Below are 22,030 nucleotides of genomic sequence, written 5' to 3'. Positions count from 1 at the left end.
AATGGGCCTGGCACTACTAGGACTGAAGAGATTTTCTTTGTCTACCCACATTTTCTATCCACTGGAGCTGAAGGAATCACCAACTTACTCTTAACATTCTTAATAAGGGAACTATATGATACGGAAATATGACATAGTAAAACTGGGAGGCAATACTACAAAGCAAACAGACAAAAGCATCTCCCACAATTTACCAACCCAGGGTAAAATACACTGTACTTACCAAACCCCATGAGAATTAAAGAGCCAACCAGCATGATGAAAGCCTGGATAGTATCTGTGTAAATCACGGAGGCCAAGCCCCCTGTGGAGACAAAATAATAAACCAAAACATTTTTATCCATACATTCATATTTCTTTATCTTCAACTCTGGGCTCTCCTCTATCTCAAACACGGAAGTGAGTCAACAGGCAACATATCATAGCTCCCATGTGCACCAGAAGCTTGCCTTGACATCAGTTTCTCCTAAGTATGTATTAATGTACTTAGCTCATTTCCTCTTTCTCTTGTTTTACTGTGATTCAAAGTTCTTTGAGTTAGGGCTGAATTTCATCTTGGTAAGTTTTTGAATATTACATAAGGGGAACATGAGATTTTATACCCTGAAAGGTTATCGTAATTATCTATTCAATTATCCCAATTTAGGTGGGTAGAGCCTGTCTCAAGTGTAAGCACTTGAGAAATAATGACTGGCTTGAGCTTTGTAATAATGTTGTATACAAAAAAAATCTTCTTTAAATTCTAGACTCTTTAGATTTTTCCATCCAAAGGTATAGATGAAGAAACAAGGATGATCTGGGAAATCAGAGGTCAGGGCCCATTGCTCATGAATCTGAAATTGTATTCATTGCAAAACAGTCACCTCAGATTATTTTAATTGTTCCCACTTTTTAATCCTTTCAAGTAAGCTAGTACAAAATATACCAGCTGATTTGAAATGTATGAAATGGTTTTAATATAGTATGCACGAGACATTAGACCAACATCTAGGGGTCATGAAAGTCTGTTTGGATTATTGCCACATACTTTACACAATCAGCTGATCCCTGCAGTTCCTCTATTTCTGTTGTGAAAACTGTGGCTCAATTCTGTGATATGACTTTTTTTTTTAAGCAATTTTAGACTCACATTTTGTTTGTCAATCTTGTGTTGGAACTGCTCCTTCATTTAAGCATTCTATATATCTCATAAGAATAATTTTAAATAGTGATTTAGGTGCCAGACACACAGCTGAGTGAGACCATAGCTTCCCCAATCCATCTTTTCTTGATCAATCCCCTTGAGTCTAATTATGAGCATTCTAATGTGTTAACCAGTTGTGGTTCTGGTCCTGTGCTCTACTCCCATGGCAGCCCCAGAATGGTACCCTTGGTTTGGCAATCAGAAGGCTAGCACCAATGTTACTAATCACAGATTGGGGAAGGAAAAAAGAGCACAGTATGAATGAGTAAAATAAACTGCAGACTCACCAGCAACTGTGTAAACAGCAGTGATAACCAAGAGGATGAAGATCGCCAGGTAAAGGTCCAATCCCAAAGCTATTTGAATGAATATGGCTCCAGAAAATATGCTTGACTGAAATATCAACAGTACGGATGAGAAAGAAATATTATTTCACAAATCTGCTTTTTGTACTCCAACATTTACCTGTCCTTTTTTTCTGATAGACTTGGGTTGATCTGTTGAGATACCACTTAGACGTTGCTAAGACAATATCCCTGAAAGCAGTTTTCACTCTCTCTTCTGTACACTGATAGTAGGTACTCAAAAGACATGAAATTAAGTGGACTGTTAATGTGGGATTCCCCTATGTATTCTGTGAACACCATTGGTTAATAAAGAAATTGTCTTGGGCCTGCACAGAGCAGAATAAAGGTAGGTGAGAAAAACTAAACCGAATGCTGTGAGGAAGAAGGCAGAGTCAGGAGACGCCATGTAGCCCTGCCAGAGACGGACACGGGATGGAACCTTGCCAGTAGGCCATGAGCCTCATGGTAAAATATAAAATAATGGAAATGGATTAATTCTAGATTTAAGAGCTAGCCAATAAGAAACAAGAGCTAATAGGCCAAGCAGTGATTTAATTTAATATAGTTTCTGAGTGATTATTTCGGGTCTGAGCAGTCAGGAACAAATGAGCAGCCTCCTACTACAGATTGTCCCAAAAGTGGAGACCCAAAGATGCCAAAGGTCAGAGAGTTTGGGACTTGTTTCTAGTTCATTCAGGGTTATTGTGTTTCTACCTCAAAGGTCCCACTTAGTTGTAAATCAGAGAGTTCTGCTCTCTCAAGGCAACAGGTGTGGCTAGTTGCCAGACCTCGCACTCCTGGGATACCGAAGTAGTTGGTTCCTGCCTAAAACAAAAGTCTAAGGATCCAAATAAATTCTAGTTCCCTTTATGGAAAAATTTTGGGATTCCACCCAGGGATTGGTTTGCCTGCAGAGTGTTTGGTCTAGGATGTGAGCCCGATGAATGTAGCCTTTGACTTTCAATTTGTATGTTAATACAGTTTTTTGTCTTACTCCTACTTTTGGGGGCCAAGGGTATATTAAGCTGCTGGAAAATTAAATGCCGACGAATTTTCAGTACTCACTGGATTTCCCTCCTGATACTATCCTTTATGTTTCTGTGTTGTTTATTTCTATTTGCATCTTTGTATTCTTTACTAATATACTAATATTTCTAAATTTCCATGCCTCTACTCTGAAGAAAGGTATTTTGTCCCTGACACCCAAAAGCTTTTTCCTATATTTTGAAGCTTAGAGAGGCTCAGTAATTGCTTATAGAAAGCCTCTTAACCAGAGTTCTACCAAGAATATACATTATTATTAGCATCCCATCAATGGAAACTTTCTGATTGTAAGGTTTTATTTTTCATATAGAGGGTTGGGTCTGCTTCAAAAGATGGCTGGAGTAAATTTGTTTCTCTGCTCTGGAAATATTTTAAGTAACCACACTTCTCTACTGTTCCTAAGGTACCCCTGATGCATATGTTGCTCTTATAGCTACTTTAAAACCAAGGAAGCTGAAGCTCAGAATATTCAGCCTGTATCACCCAGAGAGAGATTTGTGAGCTGAAGTCTTGAACCTGTGTGATGTTCCTCCAAATCCCAGACTATTAAACAGTTTGTTACAGTGCTGCTGTGGCATTTTGCTTAATGAAATACAGACATTATCCATGGAAACTGTGATTGAGACAGTGTTCTTTTGAACCTTCATGAATGACTACATTAGACAGAATAACTTTATAGTCCAACCAACAAGAAAAAGATAATTATATGAGTCAAAAATGCAAGGCATAGGGACAAATTGACTTCAGCCTTATAACAATAAAAAGATCTAAAAGGAGAAATAAAGATGATGATTTTTATGAAGGATGTAGGAATTAGACATTCTCACCTTGGCCAACATATATTAGCTTGGAAGCAACAAATCAATTTTAAAAGTGTAGATAATGGCCGGGCGGTGGTGGCGCACGCCTTTAATCCCAGCACTCGGGAGGCAGAGGCAGGCGGATCTCTATGAGTTCGAGGCCAGCCTGGTCTACAAGAGCTAGGTCCAGGACAGGCGCTAAAAAAGCTGCAGAGAAACCCTGTCTCGAAAAACCAAAAAAAAAAAAAAAAAAAAAAAAAAAAAAAAAAGTGTAGATAATGTTAGTCAAAATTTTTCTCTAACTTGTAGGTGATTGTAAGGGTACCTGCCATCTTATGTTCTGAACAAAGAAGAGTTTAAGTAAAATTCCCAAATCAAACCACCAAAATCACTTTGACAATAGGATTCTCACCGAGAAAAACTTCTAGAAGTAGGAATTATTATAAAAATAATTGCAACAATAATAAAAATTGTAATAAAAATAATCAGTACGATATTTGACTATGCACATTAGTCTTTTATAGATAGAATATTTATAAGCAATCTTGAATTTGGGGCTTAGATTTTTATGGCATTGTTGAGGCAGTTATAAAAACACTTTCGATACATTATAAAACTGGTCAAACAAATGATGGCTCGGATTGCCAGGTTCCTCGATTATGAGAAGAGTGGATGAACACACATGTATGAAGCTGGTGAAAGCAAATCCCTCTTCAGAAACTGTCAGTAAAGATATTAGCGTGACCCCCTAGGTGGGAATGCAGATGAGATGCTTCCTCTAGAAGACGGGTTTCAAAAGAGGAATCAATGAAAAAGAACAGACTCCTCCCAAAGCAAGATAGCAAAGGAAAAAATATGGAGGGAGTGATGGGACAGGGGGAAACATGGAGAAATAAGCGGACTCACTGAGAGACAAGCAGCACAGAGTTTCCTTCTCCCCAGGAGGGGAAGGGAGATCAAAAGCTAAACCAGACAGTCCCGAGAAAGGCTGGCAGTAGTGCCCACAGGACAAATCCCAGCCCTCACAGCGGCTCCTGTGATAGGATGTGTCGTTGTAGAGAGGAATCCTTCTCCATCACTTCCAGTGACTACAGGGAGTGTGGCCATGTGCTATCTGCGGAGGAAGCGGTCTTTGTTAGGGTTTCTATTGCTGCGATGAAACGCCATGACCGAAAGGCAAGATGGAGAGCAAAGAGTTTATTTGGGTTACACTTCCATAGCACTGTCCATCACGGGAGAAAGTCAGGACGGGAGCCTGGAGGCAGGAGCTGATGCAGAGGCCATGGAGGGGGGCTGCTTACTGGCCTGCTTCCCCTGACTTGCTCGGACTGATTTCTTATAGACCCCAGGATCACCAGCTCAGGGATGGCCCCACCCACAATGGGCAGGCTCTTCCCCATTGATCACTGAGAAATATGCCTTCCAGCTGGATCTCGTGAAGGCCCTTCCTCCACAGAGGTTCCTTCCACGCTGATGACTCTAACTCGGGTTGAGTTACAAAAAAATCAGCCCGAACATAATTAAATATTAAATATTAAATTTAAATATTAAACTGTTGTTTAATATTGAGCTACCCAAGGCATGAGACCATGGAGGAGTCACCAATCGGGAAGCTTGGATTCCACCTGCTTCAGCCCCAAATTCAGGGGTGACCATTAGATGTAATGGGAGAGTGGGTAGGCCTATCTCTGCCAAGCCACGAACTGGGAGAAGCAGGAGACTCAGCTCAGGCAGTGATGTGAAGGACCCTGCCCTTGGTGAACAGAAGCAGACTCAATCCATAGATTGTAACTTTGGAATTTGGTATCTCTAAGGTCTGCAGAGAGATCGCCCCCTGGAACAACTCATTTCCTAGGAACCTCACTTCTGAGGAAATTAAGAACACAGAAGACTTGGTGATCCACCTGACACCCAGAGCTACATCTCTTCAGCAATGAAATCAATGTTTCAATGCTTAGCAGATTCTGAAAGTACAGCAAATATCCACATACATGCATCTCAGTGTTTTGTTTGCTTCTCCACCCCAGTAGACTTGGGAGACATGCTCCACCTCAGCTGGAACATTAGAAACTACATGTGTGCAAACTTAGGGGTCTCAGGAGACTGATACTGCCTGCTCTGACAGAAAACCGCAACCAGGCAGCTGGGACGAACAAGCAGCCCTCTCTTGCAATAATCTACATGTGATAAACACAAGTCCTTGGTATGACAGGAAGGAAAGCTACTAAAATGAAGACAGATTTGACCACCATATAAAGTCACTATGGAAATCAGGGTGGAGGATGCTCAATATGCTGAAAACAGAACTAGCATATGATCCAGTTGTGTCGTTCCTGGATATATACTGTGTTTCCTATTACACAGCACAGAGATCCTTGCACATTCGTGTTCATTGCTACTTCTCTTCACAAAGCTGGGGAATAGAATCAACCTTGATGTCTGTCAGTATTGAGGTTTAAGTTGGTGTTAAGCCCCACTAAACCTCTCAGGATTCAGCAGGATCGTAAGGCGAAAACTGGCTAAGATATCTGAGGGTAAATAAAATAAATTAGCTCACATAAATCTTTTTTTTAAATATTTATTTATTTATTATGTATATAATATTCTGTCTGTGTCTATGCCTGCAGGCCAGAAGAGGGCACCAGACCCCATTACAGATGGCTGTGAGCCACCATGTGGTTGCTGGGAATTGAACTCAGGACTTTTGGTAGAGTAGGCAATGCTCTTAACCTCTGAGCCATCTCTCCAGCTCCTCGCATAAATCTTTTTATCATGTCCTATTGTTTCCTTCTAATGCTCTGTTGATGTTTCTCTTCTTTGTCTCTGCTGTCCTTTGCTGTTCCTAGCTGTTCTACCCTTGCTGTCCTCTCATCCCACAAGATTTTTTGTATATATACCCACACAGACACAGTTAGCAAATTCCATAGGCAATAATGATAGCACTAAGCATGCATTTCACAGAGTCACAGAAACAGGTAAGTCTGACAAGGAGGTGCCTTAAGTCTCAGACGGGGAGGCATGGTTGTGAAGCTACCTGGCAGATACCAGGAGGATTAATTAAGAATCAATACAAAATTCTAAGACGTTTTTGTGCACTAACTACATTTCTTAAGTGTAACTAGTTAATCTAGAAGTTTGTGGTTAGTGGTTGTAGAAAAACATAACAGAGCTGTTGCACTCTGGGCACTTCTGCTTTCTTACTGGGCAGCTGTGCATTGTGACAGCCATAGTAACCCGCCAGCCTTGGAAGGTGAAAGTGCTTGCTTTGCATCAGCATCTTGCTAGCTGAATTAAAGGGAATTACTTTGGACATTTTGCTTCCAGCTCCAACAGGGTACTTGCCAGCACCCAGGTGAGAAGGAATTTCTTTCTCTGGGGCTGGTTTAGTGACTCAAGCCTTTTTCCTGTGTCTCTAGGGGTAAAGACATAAATAGTTAATCTCCTAAACTACGATCTTATGTTAATTGAAACCAAGTTGAAGGGTAAATACAGAATACTAATAGGGTGAACAAAAGGCTACAAAAGGTTACACCTTCCTGAGTCTGCTGCTAGAGAATTCAGGGTCACCCAGACCTGTTTGTCGATAAGAACAGACGAACTGTCTCTCCTGTTCAGTGCCTCCTGCTCAGGGCTCCTTTCTGTCAATAAGTTCTGTCAATAAAGATAATTGTGGGAGTCTAGCTTTATGTAGATTTGACTATGAGAACAAAGGCTTTGCTGAGTGAATGCTTTCACACCAGGGCCCCGTAGTGTGGGAGAAGGTATACAATTGCCCGTACAGGAAAAGTCAAGTTTAAAGGATGAGTTATACACTGCTGGGGTATTTGGGGATGAGTCCCGTTACGGAAGGGGAAAATGTCACATTTTCACAAGATCTGTACACAATTGACAGTCACTGTCCAAAAGACAAATGCGTTCCCAAAGCTCTGCAAATCAGGTTCTCCGCCAGGTCACACTTCTAGAGATCTGTCCACGGGTCTGTCAACTGTGCTCTTACCATAGAATACTTGTGGTTTACATCACGTCTGCTGATGAAGGGGTAAAATGAATGTGACACATAACACAAAAGAATCTCATTTAGTTGTCTAAAAATCGAAATTATGAAATTTTCATAAAAAATGAAACTATCAAAATAGACTGACTGGAGAAACCAAAGCCCAGAAAGACGAATGCCACATGTCCTCTCTCATATGTGAATCTTAGCTTTTAATTTTTGTATTTATGTTAACTTAGAGTATTTCTGGAGACATCTAGGATATAAAGGTAAAAGCAAAAGGAATATAGCAGGGATACAAAGGTTGAAGGGAGGATGGGAGTAGGGGGATGTGTAAAAAGAGAAGGTGGAGAGAGATTTAAGCAATGCTAAGGATATATTTTTTAAAAGTCATATGGAAGCCTAATTGTTGGTAATATGATTAACGAGTTCAAAGGAAAGTATCATACACTGATTGGATTAAGAAAAAATATCAAGTCTTGAAGACAAGGTAGAGAAAATGGATCACTCAGTCAATGAAAATGTTAAATTAAAAGAAAGAAAAGGCAACACCAGGAAGAGAACGTGTGTGAACTCTGTGACACCATGAAAGAGCACCATGAAAGGGACAAGAACCCTAGGCCAAAGACACAGAAGAAAAGCTTCCCAAATCTAAAGAAAGAGACACATATCAAGGTCCAAAATTTGTACAGAACACCAAACAGATGGGAGGAGTAAAAGGAACCCCCCACGTCATATAACTGTCAAAAGACTAAATACACAGAACAAAGGAAGGATATTGAGAGCAGCAAGATAGAAAGATGAAGTCACATAAATAGACAGGCACATTTGAAAAAAAAAGCTGGAAAGCTGTTGTGCCCTGCCTAGCTCCTCTGGCAACAGAGTTGGTCTCCAGGCTTATGAAGGAGAGAAGATGTGTCCTCTATTGCTGAATGAATAACTATTAAAGGATTAAAGAGAAGTTTTGTGTGTGTGTGTGTGTGTATATATATATATATGTATATATATATATATATTCCATATCTTTAATGAGAGCAGATTTATATTCTGAGGGCACATAGGATTTGATGATCTACACCTCTATGGATACATGAACACAGCATGTCTTAAACTTTCCTTTATCTCACTGATGCTTTGTAAAAAGACCTCAAGGAGGTTAAGTTAGCTTCAGGCTGTTGAGCAAGCACACACTCCTCTTGTGACCTTATTGCTCCAGTCCTATCAAGCAGTGTCTGACAGCTAATATGACAGGGGGTGCTGAACTCACAGAGATTTGGATGGCCACCATGATGAAGAGGGAGAGGACCGAGAGGCTGATCTGAAGTCTCTGCCCACCAAACCGCTTCCTGAGGTATTCCGGCATGGTCATCACCTGCAGAGAGAGACGTCAACAGGAATTCACCTCGAACATATTTCTGCTAAGCACCTAGGGATGATTAAGAGCTATGTATGGTGTCTTGGGAATAATCAAGTGGGAAAGGGTAGTAGAAGCAATCTGATGTAGCTATTTTAATTTTAGAGAAAATAGCCTCAAGCCGAGACTAATCAGAGGAGATAGGGAAGGACACTCTGCACCAAACATTTATGCACCAAGCACAAGGACACAGTTTCATAAAAGAAACACTACTATATCAACAATCATACACTGACCCTAACACAGTGAAAGTGGGTAACATCAATTCCCCACTCTTAAAAAGAGGCAGATTGTCCAGGTAGAAACCAAAGAGCTCAAGCACTAAGATCAACAATTAGTAAATGTGACCTCATGAAACAGAAAAGCTTCTGTATTGCAAAGGCCACTGTCATTCAGACAAAGCAGCCGCCTATAGGATGGGATACACCTTTACCAACCTCATATCTGAAAGAGAGTTAGTATCTAAAATAGATAAGGAACTTTAAAAACTGAGTATCGAGAAAACAAATAACCCAATTTAAAAATATATATATATACATATATAAGCAGAGCATTCTCAAAAGATAATACACAAATGGCTAAGAAACACTTTAAGAAATGTTCAATGCCCCAAATGCAAATTAAAAATTATAGGCACTATGGAAATCATTGTAGTGGTTCCTCAGGAATCTGGGAATACATCTATCTCAAGATCCAGCTATTCCACTCTTGGGCAAGTACCCCAAGGATTCTACAGCCTACCACAGAGATCCTTGCCCATGTCCATTGATTCTCTATACATAATTGCCAAGTGTCCATCAGCTGCTGAATGGATGATGAAAATTCATTACATTTACAAAATGGGATATTATTGAGCTGTTAAGAAAAAATAAATTTGCAGATAAATGAACAGAGCTAGAAAATAAATCATCCTGATCGAGGAGACCCAGACCCAAAAAGACAAATATTGCTTTATTTTGTTTTGTTTTTTCTTATATTTGGATGGTAGCTTTTAAAGCTTTGGAAATTGAAATACAATCCAAATAACCACGGAGGTTGGGTACCAAGTAAAGGATTTGGGAAGGGAGGATTTCCTAAGGAAGGGGAAGGTGAATGTTCTGTTAAGGAGACACAAAAGGGAAACTAGGAGGATTAACTAGGCTCAGAAATAGAAAAGAAGAGAAAGGAGAAAATGTGAGGAAGAAAAATTACCAAAAAGGGACATTTGAAAAGGCATACGGAAACCTACTCCTGTAGAAAATTCCTAATATGCATACATATATGAATGTAATCTAAGTGGAGACACCAAACAACAAGGGAAATAATGCCTCAACTAGATATCTTATGCCACCAAGTAAAACCTGCAGTGCCAATTGATGAGTTACATCTTGTATTGACATTGGCAAGGCAAGGGCCCCATGTAAACACCCAAACACCACAGGCTATTGCCAATATGTGGTTATTCTCCACAACCTGGTTGTATATCCTATTGCTGAAGACAACTTTTACTTACATCATGGAGAAGTCAAGCTGGCGCTAACTAGAAGTTTCACCCCTACTGACAAGCATTCACGGTCCTGCAGTGTGCTCTGCATACTACTGGAGGAGAAAGTTAGTCATGAGAATCACCCAGCTGCAAACCCCGTGACCTACAACATTGACCTGCTTGTAAGGTATACTGGTGTAATAGTGACTCAAAGGTTATGGGAGTAACCAACCACTTTGTAATTAGATATTAAGGCCCACTCCACGAAATGGAATCACACCTGAAAGCACTAAAGAGACCAAGAACCTGTCTAGGTAGGAAATGGGCCTAGGGAAAACGCAATATTAGCATTCTGGTAAAGGAACATAGCAATAAAATAACTCCTAATGCCATGTTGCTATACCCATAGATCAGTACCACACCTAACTCACATGAGAGAAGCGTTAAACCTATGAACTTGCCTCTTACAACTGTCTTCCTTGTGTACCAATACCCTAGCTAGACATCATATACTATCAAATAAAGCCCCCAGTGATGTAGGATGTCCTTCTTATATATGAATAAAGCTGTTTTGGCCAATGGCTTAGCAGAGTAAAGCCAGGCAGGAAATCCAAACAGAGATATATAGAGAGTAGGCAGAGTCAAAGACAAGCCATGTAGCTGCCAAAGAAGAAGGATACTAGAACCTTACCAGTAGGCCACAGTCCTGTGGTGATACACAGATTAATAGAAATGGATTAATTTAAGATGTAAGCACTAGCTAGGAATATGCTTAAGCTATAGACCAAACAGTGTTGTAATTAATATAGTTTCTGTGTGATTATTTGAGTCTGGGTGGCCAGGAAATGAATGAGCAGTTTCTGTTTACACTCCAGTAGTAGAAATGGGTTTTATCTGTTTGAGTCATTGGCCAATGGGTTGCCAAACCCCACTGCAAACATTATAGACTATTATCAATGCTACTAGTTACCTTCCACAACCTAATGGTAAGATCTTATTGTTGAAGTTATTACAAACTTATGTCATTGATCAGATTATATAGAGGTGGAACACAACTGTAAGCTTCACCCATTAAAGGCGCACGCCTACGCAGCCGGGCGGTGGTGGCGCACGCCTTTAATCCCAGCACTCAGGAGGCAGAGGCAGGCGGATCTCTGAGTTCGAGGCCAGCCTGGTCTACAAGAGCTAGTTCCAGGACAGGCTCTAGAAACTACAGGGAAACCCTGTCTTGAAAAACAAAAAAATAAAATAAAAATAAAAAATAAAGGCCAGCCTGGTCTACAAGAGCTAAAGCTCTAAAGCTGCAGAGAAACCCTGTCTCGAAAAAACCAAAAAAAAAAAAAAAATTAATAACCAGTCTCACTCACCCACAAATCTTGTAAGATACAACCACTGTTGGAGTAACCAACTACTGTAGGATGGGACTTAAGACATGCTCCAAGAGATGGGACCCACACCTGACACTGTTAATGATGCCAAGAACCTGAGATAAGATAGATCATGAGCCATAGGGGAAAACCGTCTACTATCAGTTTGCTAGATGAACAAAGCAAGCCAGCAGTGTGGCACACACCTTTAATCCCAGCACTTGGGAGGCAGTGGCAGGTGGTTCTCTGTGAGTCTGAGGCCAACCTGATCTACAGAGCAAGTTACAGGACAGCAAGAACACAAAGAAACCCTATCTTGAAAAAAGAAAGAAAGAAAGAAAGAAAGAAAGAAAGAAAGAAAGAAAGAAAGAAAGAAAGGAAGGAAGGAAGGAAGAAAAGAAATGAACAAAGCAATAAAATGTCTCCTAATGACATATGTTATATCCATAGATCAGTACATCACTCAGTCTTCATCAGAGAACCCTCTTTTTGCATAGAGGACAATTAGCACAGAGATCCACAAGTGGTCCGTGTGTAGAGAATAACAGACTTTGAAGCACTTAGCACTAAATGAGAGGTCTTTATCACATCCCTCCCCTTCAGCTCAGTGATTAGGTGGTGTCCTTGTTGGAGGAAGAATGTCACTATGGGTGGATTTTGAGGGTTCAAAAGCCCGTGCTAAGACCAGAATCTCTCTCAGTCTACAGGTCAGGATGTAACTCTTAGCTCCCTCTCCAGCCCACACCTGCCTAATGCCATGCTCCCTGCCAGGATGATCATGGTTTAAATCCTTTGAAACTGTAATCTAGGCCCCAATTAAATGCCTTTTTAAAATAAGAATTGCCTGGGCATGGTGTCCTCTTCACAGCAATGGAATACTGACTAAGACAGGGATCTAGTCAGATCTACACAGAAAGATTTTAAGAGCCAGAGGAGATGGGCCATGCCAAAGAAATAGCATGTTTTAGCCAAACATAGCTGAGGAGCATATGGATTCACAGAGATTGTGACAGCACATGCATGACCTGCACAATTTCAATCTAGACACTATCCCAGTACAGAGAAGAGGGCACAAAAACCCTCCTCTAACAAGAAGTTATTTATAATAGAAAGCTGCTGAGAAAGGGAAAATCAGTTCTGTCTAGTTGAGGCATCTCTGGGTATACCAAACACATTCCCGGGCAGACCTTATGATCACAGATACTTGACAAACACAAAATGGATCCCATGGGGTTTTTTGGGGGGTGGGGGTTGTTGTTAGTGTTTTGGTTTGATTTAGTAATTTTTCTTTCATTCTTTTTTCGGAGTGGTTCGAGACAGGGTTTCTCTGTGTAGCTTTTGAAGCCTGTCCTGGACTTTGCTCTATAAACCAGGCTGGCCTCAAACTCACAGAGATCCACCTGTTTCTACCTCCCGAGTGCTGGGGTCAAAGGCGTGCACCACAACCACTCAGCTTCTTTCTTTTAAGAGAGAGAAAAGCATGAAGAGTGTGTAGTAATAATGAAAATAACTTTCTGGGAGTAGTTAGGAGAAGGGAAAGGACGATAAATTATGTGAAAAATAAATAAAAAAGTTAAAGAAAAATACAATGAAATGAATAAGACACACTAAAAGTCTATTAATCCATCTGAAAAGATATATCTTTATATCCTGATGGGATTATATTTATGTATTTATTTATAGAGCTAATGCACGTTATTGACTTTATGCCAGAAGGGGGCATCACATCCAACTACAGATGGTTGTGAGACACCACCATGTGGTTGCTGGGAACTGAACTCAAGGCCTCTAAAACAGCAGTCTGTGTTCTTAACAGCTGAGCCATCTCTCCAGCCCCCGATTTTTTTTTTATTATTGATGGGAAATGTCAACCTCTTTAGGTGACCCTGTTTCTCCATTTTGAAACATAAATATCTATCATATCCTCGTATCAGCATTTTATTTTGACAGCAGATAAATTTTTTTGTTTGTTATTTGCTTCTAAATCTACAGTCTCACCACAAGAGTTTCCCTGAGAATCAGATAAGAATGTGGATTTGGACTTTTGAGCTGCTTCTAAATTGACTTCAGGTTTTGGATCTACTGCCCTAGACTGAGTGTGGTTTTTTTTTCCGGTGAGAAAGGCATGCTCTTTGAAAACCAGGGACGGAATTCTATGACTTGAATAATTTGTCTCCCTAAAGTTTCATGAGGTTCAGATTTGGTGCCCCATGTGACGGTGTTGGGCTTGGGCTGTCTGTACAAGCTAGGCTCAGTGGGAAGACAGTAGGAGCAGGAGGTCCCCCAGCAGAGTTGCTAGTGTTTTGGTTTGATTTAGTAATTTTTCTGCTGCTCCCACAGGATTCTGCTGCTCCCACAGGAGTGAGTTCTTTAGAGAATGGTGCTCATCAGGCACTTGCTTGACTCCCATCTCCTTTTCTATTTCTTCACCATATTTTGATGCGGCATCAGCCAAGGTGTTTCAGGTACCATGTGGTTTGACTTCCCTGGCTGTGAGCTAAATAAAGCTGTTTTCTCTACAAAGCATTCGACTTCTGCCCTTTTGATAGATACATAAAATCAACTGAAACATAGCTGCATGGAATTAACTAAAACATAGATACAGGGAATTAACTAAAGCATACTTCAAAGGCACCTATTCCCATTCCCAAGTGGAATCAGTGCTTTCCCCGTTAACCCATTAACATCCGGTTGTCATCTCAGCTCCCCTAATGGAGGTTTGACTCTTTACACCACCCTCAGTTCTCATCTGCCATTAAGCCAGTCGTCCAGGTCCCAGGAAGATCTCTCCTTCCAACAAAACTGTGATTTATTTTGCAGTGTCCTTGTTAAATTGCCACCCAGAGGTCACCTAATTAAGTTCATTCTCCTCTCAGATGACTGAATAGAACACAGATCTAATCATGAACCTTGAGGGTCTGAAAGCCCATGCTGCTCACTTCCCGGAGGGTGAGAGGATGCGTGTCTCTCACAATTTAACCCCCCCACACACACACACATGTGCAACCTCACCTCTGTTTTCCTACCATACTTCCTGAACGTGGGTGAGAGGATGCATGTCTTTCACAATTGAACACACACACACACAGCTCTACCTCTGTCTCCTACCACATTTCCTGCATATACTCTCTATTTTTTAACTGACTTTCAAATAATGCAAGGTCTTTCATGATATTTAGTGTTTGTATGTTTTCCCTAGCACTCTGGGGTCTGACTTTTCCTGCCTATAAAGGTAATGCCCCTTAGAATAATGCCAGGTCATTTCTGATTCCTTCTGTTGAGCCTCCCTCAGTTCTAGACTCAAGTTCCTGCACCAGGGAAAGATGGCCACAGTGGTCATTACAGATTCCTCACCAGTCTGAGCCACATCCTGCACTGAGCCCTTCCAGGAATTTTGTCACCTGTATATTTTTAGCAGCAGACCAGGAGAAGGTTGGGTATTAAGTTTCACTCCTGAGATGTCAGTGAAGCAAAGTATCCTGGAGGTAACTTCTGGCAGGCTCGTTTGAGGATATGTAGATACTCACCCCAGCCTTGATGTAGATGGGAACAAACACCCACCCGAGAACTAGCACCATAAGCAGGGCCTGTAAGAAAGCGAGGAGAGAGCGTCAAGTTAAAGAGGCATTGCTTGTGAGACCTCGACCATTGGGTAGAAAACCAGAAAAAAGACGTTTTATTATATCTTGTTCCACTGAAACCATTAAGATCCTTGGACAGCTATCTCTTCCTTCCTTACTCTGTGTTCATGACTCGGAGGCCAACACCTTCTGAGACATAGGCCTTGACCCAAGGTGTGAGGTAAGAGATGACCAGACGACCTGGCAGAGTGGGGCATAGTCGGGCCACTAGAAAAGCATAAAATCTTTATCACAAATTATTGTCCTTGAATGACAGGGCAGTGGGCATGATATTCTTGAATGGTTGAAGCAATCAGAAGGATAAAGAAATCTAGAACTATCTGAAGCTTCTTGGTGCTAATAATACTTTCCAAGACAAACAATAGCAGAGACACAATCATTAACACATAGTGTTTGTAGGTTCTTGGTAGTAAAATTGTTGCTTCAACAACCATGTGAGGCAACTACTTTATGCAATAATACGTATCTTATAGAGGTAGAAACTGGACCTCATCTCATAGAGATTAGGCAAGCACAGTTGATGTGGGATTCCCCTCTTTGTGCTATGAATATGTTTTCTTGCCACTGGTTAATAAAGAAACTGCTTTATATATGGCAGGGAAAGGTGGGAAATCCAAGCAGAGACAGAGGAGGAAAGAAGACAGAGTCAGGCAGACACCATGTAGCCGCCCAAGAAGCAAGAAGTAACAAACCACAAGCCTCATGGGAAAATATAAAATAATAGAAATGGGTTAATTTAAGGTATAAGAGCTAGCTAGGTATACGCCTGAATCATGGGCCAAACAGTGTTGTAATTAATATAGTTTTGTGTGATTATTCGGGTCTGGGCAGCCGGGAAACTAAAGCGCAATCTTCATCTACATACAATGTCCCAGGTTAACTGAGGCAGCTGAGTTATCTGCAGGTCCGTGAGCCACGCCAAAGAGGGCCATCTGAACGTGACTACGGAGACAAAGTCCACAGCACTATCAGAATCAAACTCTGGCCAAAGGGCGTATCTGGAGGCTGGGTGTGGACTGGAGGACCTCATTCTACTAATATAAAATTAGGACACATACAAAACAAGGGAAGAACAAAGGTACTTATGATGATTCGCAGTCACTCCCAAGTCCGTCCAGGACTTTGGCCATAATCTGATTTTCTTCTACACTGGTGTCATCCCCTCACCAGTATGCACATACTACACAAAAACATTGGGGGGAAAGATAAGCTCCTGTAGCACGTGCCAAGTTCTGTCCATCATCTATGTGGCACATCCTCCCAAAGCCATCCCTCAGTATGCTGTGCCGGTTCTCGCCCAATTGTTTTCTACACTCCTAAGTTCATTTGGAAGTTTCTCATGAGGCAGAACCATTGCTTTAGTATTTTATATAGTAGATTCCTAGAAATACAGGGTCCGGGAAGGGGAAGAAAATTAGGAGTGCATTTGATCGATGGGGAAGTGAAAGTGGATGTTGGGTCATAGAAGAGCCTTTGACGCTCCTTACGTTCCATTCCACTGCTGCAGTAGCAATCCCCGAAGCTGCTCCCGTTCCAGCCAGGCCCACAAAATGGTTGCTGCCAATGTTGCTGGCAAAGAGAGAGGGCGCCCATCTGAAATGCAAGAGAACAGAGTGTGGCTAATGTTAAAAGAGCCAAAGCAGAGTTATTGATACAGACAGAGAATGTTGTGCTTCAATCACTTTTTAGAACAGGATTCCCAAACCAACTGCAGTTCATGATCTAAAAGTGTGAGTGTGTGTGTGTGTGTGTGTGTGTGTGTGTGTGTGTGTGTGATTTTGGGGGAGTCTTTCTGTTCTACTGAACAGAAGACATAATATATGAGCAGAAGAAAACCAGATGTTTACATAGGGTATATCACTGAATTTCAATTGAAAATACCCTCAATGATTTCCTGTAAACATTGCGTTGCAGGGGACTGGAGAGAGGATTCCGTGGATAAAGCACTTTGGTGAAAGGTTAAGGACCCTACTTAAGACCTCAGAACCCAGCAAATCCAGGAAGTTGTGCCTGCCACCCTAGTCTCAGAATTTAGGGGTAGAAACTGAGACTTTCTGGATCAAGCTGGGTTTAGTTAGAACAGGTTCAGGGAGAGATCTTGTCTAAACCAACGAAGTAGAGAGTGGTCCAGAAAGAAACCCAATGTCAACTGTAGGCCCCTACATGAGGATATACCCATACAAATGCAGAAGTTCATACACACATACACCCAGTCATGCTTCCACACACATACCCAACACTGCACACATACACAGGGTAAAACTATCACCTTGCGTGTTGGGTCTGGTGGCATATACATGAAAACTAGGTAGGTGGGAGGCTGAAGTAAGAGGATCACAAGTTCAAAGCTAGCCTTCACTGTACAGAAGACCCTACCTCACAAACAAACAAATAAACAAACAAACAGCAGGTGACTCTGCCAGGTACAGCAGTGCATGCCTCTGGGTCGGTACTTGACTGGGGGGGGGGGGGGGGGGGGGGCGGGTGGCCAGGAACACTGACTCTGAGACCAGCCTAGAAATTAGTTTCAGAGATCCTGTCTCAAATTTTTTTAAAAAAAATGAAGCAAAATACCTCTTTTAAAAAAGAAGAGCCAGGCAGTGGTGGTGCACGCCTTTAATCACAGCACTCAGGAGGCAGAGACAGGTGGATCTCTGAGCTCAAGGCCAGCCTGGTCTACAGAGTGAGTTCCAGAACAGCCAGGGCTTTACTAGGGAGACACTGTCTCAAAAAAGTGAAAAAAAGGAAGAGAATGAGAAAGAAGAAATTCTACCACCCAATCTCTAAAGAACTTTTTCTCCTTGACCAGTCCTAAAGACTTCATTGGTCCATTGACTGCTAATTCTCATAGGGTCTGAATTTCTTTTCACACCAGTTTAAATGATTTACTACTTCATCTTGTTTCAGCTTTGTTAGATTGTATCTATCTAGAATTCATCTTTCTTCTAGACTTCCCTAATGTGGGATTTCCCTCTGTATGCTGTGATTACCATTAATGAATAAAGAAACTGCTTTGGACCTATAGCAGGGCAGAACTCAGATAGATGGGGAAAACTAAACTGAATGCTGGGAAAAAGGAGGGTGGAGTCAGAGAGAAGCCATGGAGCCACCAGAGACAGATGCTGGGAACTTTACCTGGTAAGGCACAGCCATGTGGCAATATACAGATTATAGAAATGGGTTAAATTAATATGTAAGAGTTAGCTAATAAGAAGCTAGAGCTAATGGGCCAAGCAGTGGTTTTATTAATATAGTTTCTGTGTGATTATTTCGGAGCTAAGCAGCCAGGACTAACTAGGCGGTCTCCTCCTACATTTCCCAGTATGTGGGATTCTTATGATTCTCTTGAATTGCCTAAGTGTTTGTGATAAGACTGGCTTTGGCTCCTTATCTGTGATCAGTTTTGGTGAAAGCCCCATGGGCTGCTGTTTGGGTGGAATGTTCTGTAGACAGCTGTTAGGTTCATTGGATTATGGTATCATTTGACTTTAGAGTTTCCAAGTTTTCCCCTGTCGCCTGCCTATTGGTGAGGAGGCATTCTTGCATGACACAGAACAAGCCTAAGCCCTCATCAACACAACAGATTAAAGAACGAGATTTAAGGATTTTTGAACGGCTAAATTGTTTTAAACCCTCAAGAGTGATGGTATCTGGGGGAAAGTGAAAGTAAAGGTTTTCTTTGCCATAAAGCGGATCTGTTGGAAGACAACCAGGCTCGCTGGTTTATACACATTGACTACAAGCAACCTTTCGTGCTGTGGTGGCAGGATTGGGTTGTTGGAGGTTACACAGCCCGTGAACCCTAACATGTTTACAGTTTATTGAGAGCTGCCTCAGAGTACTTTGATGTTTCTGCCAATATACTTTTAAATAAGCCTCTTTGGCCCAACTGCCAGGCCCTCATAAGAGTTTTATGACTTAAACCAGCCTTAAGGACCTCGTACTCCAGAACGAGGGGAATCCCCACCCAACTCCTAGCCTAGGACGCGCGTGTCAGTTGCCTTCCTTTCTGTGGTGTTGTCTGCAGGTCTTTAGCTGCAAGTGCAAAGAGCGGTCCTTGTGAGAGGCCATGGATGAAATACCAAGACATTATTCTGCAAAAACTGGTGTTTGAGACCTCCAGAGGTGCTGTGTCTATCCCACCCTTTCAGCCACCTCCACATTCCCCTTTCTATTCAGCTGCCTGGATGAAACGGAGATACGCTGCCGTTTTGGGGCTAGCTAATGACTTACATGCTTGGGGAAGGCATGTCTGCAGCCCTGTCAAAACGAAAGTCTGTTTTGTACTCGCAGCAAGCCAGGTCATTAACAGTCCCCATCTCCTCTCATCCTATGTAAATGAGTAAACAGATTTTGATAGAGTCCCAATCCTGGGGGCCTGCTACATACAAAATCCAGCTCTTCTAGGGTCAGAGAGGAAGATGCAGCCTCTTGCAATGGAAATCTAGCCAAAATAGTTACACACATAAAAGCAGGAAGGAAAATGTCCAAAAGGCAAGAGTCAAAGGGATGGCCATGAACCCATCATAGGGGCGCAGCATACGATCAGAGACTGCAATACAACATAAGGGCTCACCAGAAAAACGTGGCAGGTCAGGAATGATCAGGGACTTATCTGGACTTTGAAAGAGAAGCAGAGTGGATGAATCCAGACACAGGACAGAAATTAGCACAGGACTGGGAACAAAGGAAGAGGGGTGTAGACTAGTAAGAAGCCACGGCAGAAGATTCTTGATAATATCCTGAGGAAAGAACACGAGGAGAGCCAAGCGGGGCCTCCTAGAGGCAAGGCTGAGCCTCTCAGTGGGTGGCACTCCAGTTTCTCTATTATAGGCCGCAACCATGACGTCAAGGAGATTTCAAAAGGAGCCACCAGCACATCTTCAACTATTAATATTCCCAGTGTAAACGCAGAGAATGATGAATGAATTTTACTCCAGAAACCTCCGGCCCACTTACCGGCCACCAAGCCACATCTCGGCCAACAGGAAGAAGCCTCCAACAGTGCCCCTGTTGCTTTTCACCATTGGCCTGCGTAGGAGGGTAAGAGAAGAGAGGATAAACAGCAGCAGGTACAGCACAGAGCTCCATTTACACTGGCCAGGGTGCTATCGGGGTGAATCGTCAGCATCCTTGCACAGACCAAGTCTCAATGGAATTCAAGGGACCAGGAGGATTTTAAGAAAGCATCCTCCCTGTGGAGCAGCCAATTGCCGTCAGCCGTGAACAAAGCGTGAGGGGCTGTGCTGTGTTGGGTGAATATTTGCATCATAGATTTCCAGGTACTGAAAATGAATGAAGAGAACACTAATAGTTCAGCGGCCTCCTCAGCACGTCAGAAATCCAGGCAATAAGGGGAAGTAAAGAAGGTAAGATAGATGTTTTCCCCCTCTCTCCTCCGGGTGCTGGAGATACAATCAGAGTAAGTCTGTTGTTCTCTCTCGGGCCTCCCTCATTCAAATATATGTGTTTATCTTAAGAAACGAGCCCACCCAGCACATACCACATGCTAGGAGAAAATGATTTCAGATGCAACAACGACATCAGTAACAATCTATTGTTTGCCTGCGTTTATCACGGAACACCGTCTTCCATTCTAAGACACTGTGCCCTGAGCCCGGTGCCCGTCCAGAAGCCTGCACGGTTCCCCACATACCCACAGCCCCACAGCTACACGGCTATGAAGTAGATGACAATGACAGAGATGTCAGCAGCATTCTGAATGCGCTGTGACATCGCAGGATGCTCCTCGGTCTGAGTCGCTAGTAGCAGGACTTATTGTACTATCCATGGCTTCGGGTGGTTCTGTTTCCCTTCCCAGGGAAGACGTCTTGTTTATGTAGCACACCGGATTAATGATCAATCCTCAGACAAATGGAGCAAGATATCAGGACTGATCTTGAACACATGGACCTTAACCTCTCCTGTGTGCCCTGTTTTTGGGACCTTGGCCCTTCAGCAGTCAGTGTCCTTGGTAGTGTTTAGAGTAAGAATGATAAAAGTGAGAAATGGGTTATACATCAGAAGCGATGAGGCAGAGTGTTCGTGGATGAGAAAGACACACATTCAAGACTGGACCAGGTTCAGCTGCAGACAAGGGAAAGAGTAAGGCAGGGAGCCAAGGAGGAAGATGGAAAGAGTGACAGAGCAGGACAGAAGGACTGAAAAAAGTTTCCTTTTAAATAACCGCAAAATAAGCCGGGCGGTGGTGGCGCACGCCTTTAATCCCAGCACTCGGGAGGCAGAGGCAGGCGATCTCTGTGAGTTTCGAGACCAGCCTGGTCTACAAGAGCTAGTTCCAGGATAGGCTTCAAAGCTACAGAGAAACCCTGTCTCGAAAAACAAAAAAAAAAAAAAAAAAAAAAACGCAAAATAGCTGGGCGATGGTGGCGCACGCCTTTAATCCCAGCACCGGGAGGCAGAGGCAGGCGGATCTCTGTGAGTTTCGAGCCCCAGCCTGGTCTACAAGAGCTATTTCCCAGGACAGGCTCCAAAGCCACAGAGAAACCTGTCTCGAAAAACAAAAAAAAAAAAAAAAAACGCAAAATTCTCTATGGTGAAAAAGTCATCTCTTGAAAATAAGGTTAATTTCCTGGGGGTGGTGGTGCACACCTTTAGTCCCAGCACTTGGGAGGCAGAGGCAGGTGGAGCTCTGTGAGTTCGAGGCCAGCTTGGTCACAGGAGCTGGTTCCAGGACAGAGCTCCAAAGCTACAGAGAAACCTTGTCTCAAAAGCAAAAATAAATAAGGTTAATTCTTTATTTAATCCAAGGTTT

At 42.3% G+C, this 22,030-nt stretch overlaps 1 protein-coding gene across 1 annotated transcript in view; it reads right to left on the bottom strand.

The window, feature by feature from the left end:
* LOC119823247 (solute carrier family 5 member 4-like) overlaps positions 1-21,046 on the bottom strand; it is a 37,668-nt gene extending 16,622 nt beyond the window's left edge. Inside the window, 9 exon segments of the mRNA XM_038343144.2 lie at positions 224-304; positions 1,471-1,576; positions 8,636-8,740; positions 15,142-15,201; positions 16,743-16,840; positions 20,208-20,240; positions 20,243-20,286; positions 20,912-21,021; positions 21,023-21,046. Of these exon segments, the coding sequence (XP_038199072.2) occupies positions 224-304; positions 1,471-1,576; positions 8,636-8,740; positions 15,142-15,201; positions 16,743-16,840; positions 20,208-20,240; positions 20,243-20,286; positions 20,912-21,021; positions 21,023-21,046 (661 nt within the window).
* Between the last annotated feature and the right edge of the window lie 984 nt (positions 21,047-22,030).

This window comes from Arvicola amphibius, chromosome 9, assembly GCF_903992535.2.
Source record: "Arvicola amphibius chromosome 9, mArvAmp1.2, whole genome shotgun sequence".
In the NCBI taxonomy this organism is placed as follows: domain Eukaryota; kingdom Metazoa; phylum Chordata; class Mammalia; order Rodentia; family Cricetidae; genus Arvicola; species Arvicola amphibius.
Note: the sequence above shows the minus strand (reverse complement) of the source record. Positions and strands in the feature narration are given on the sequence as shown.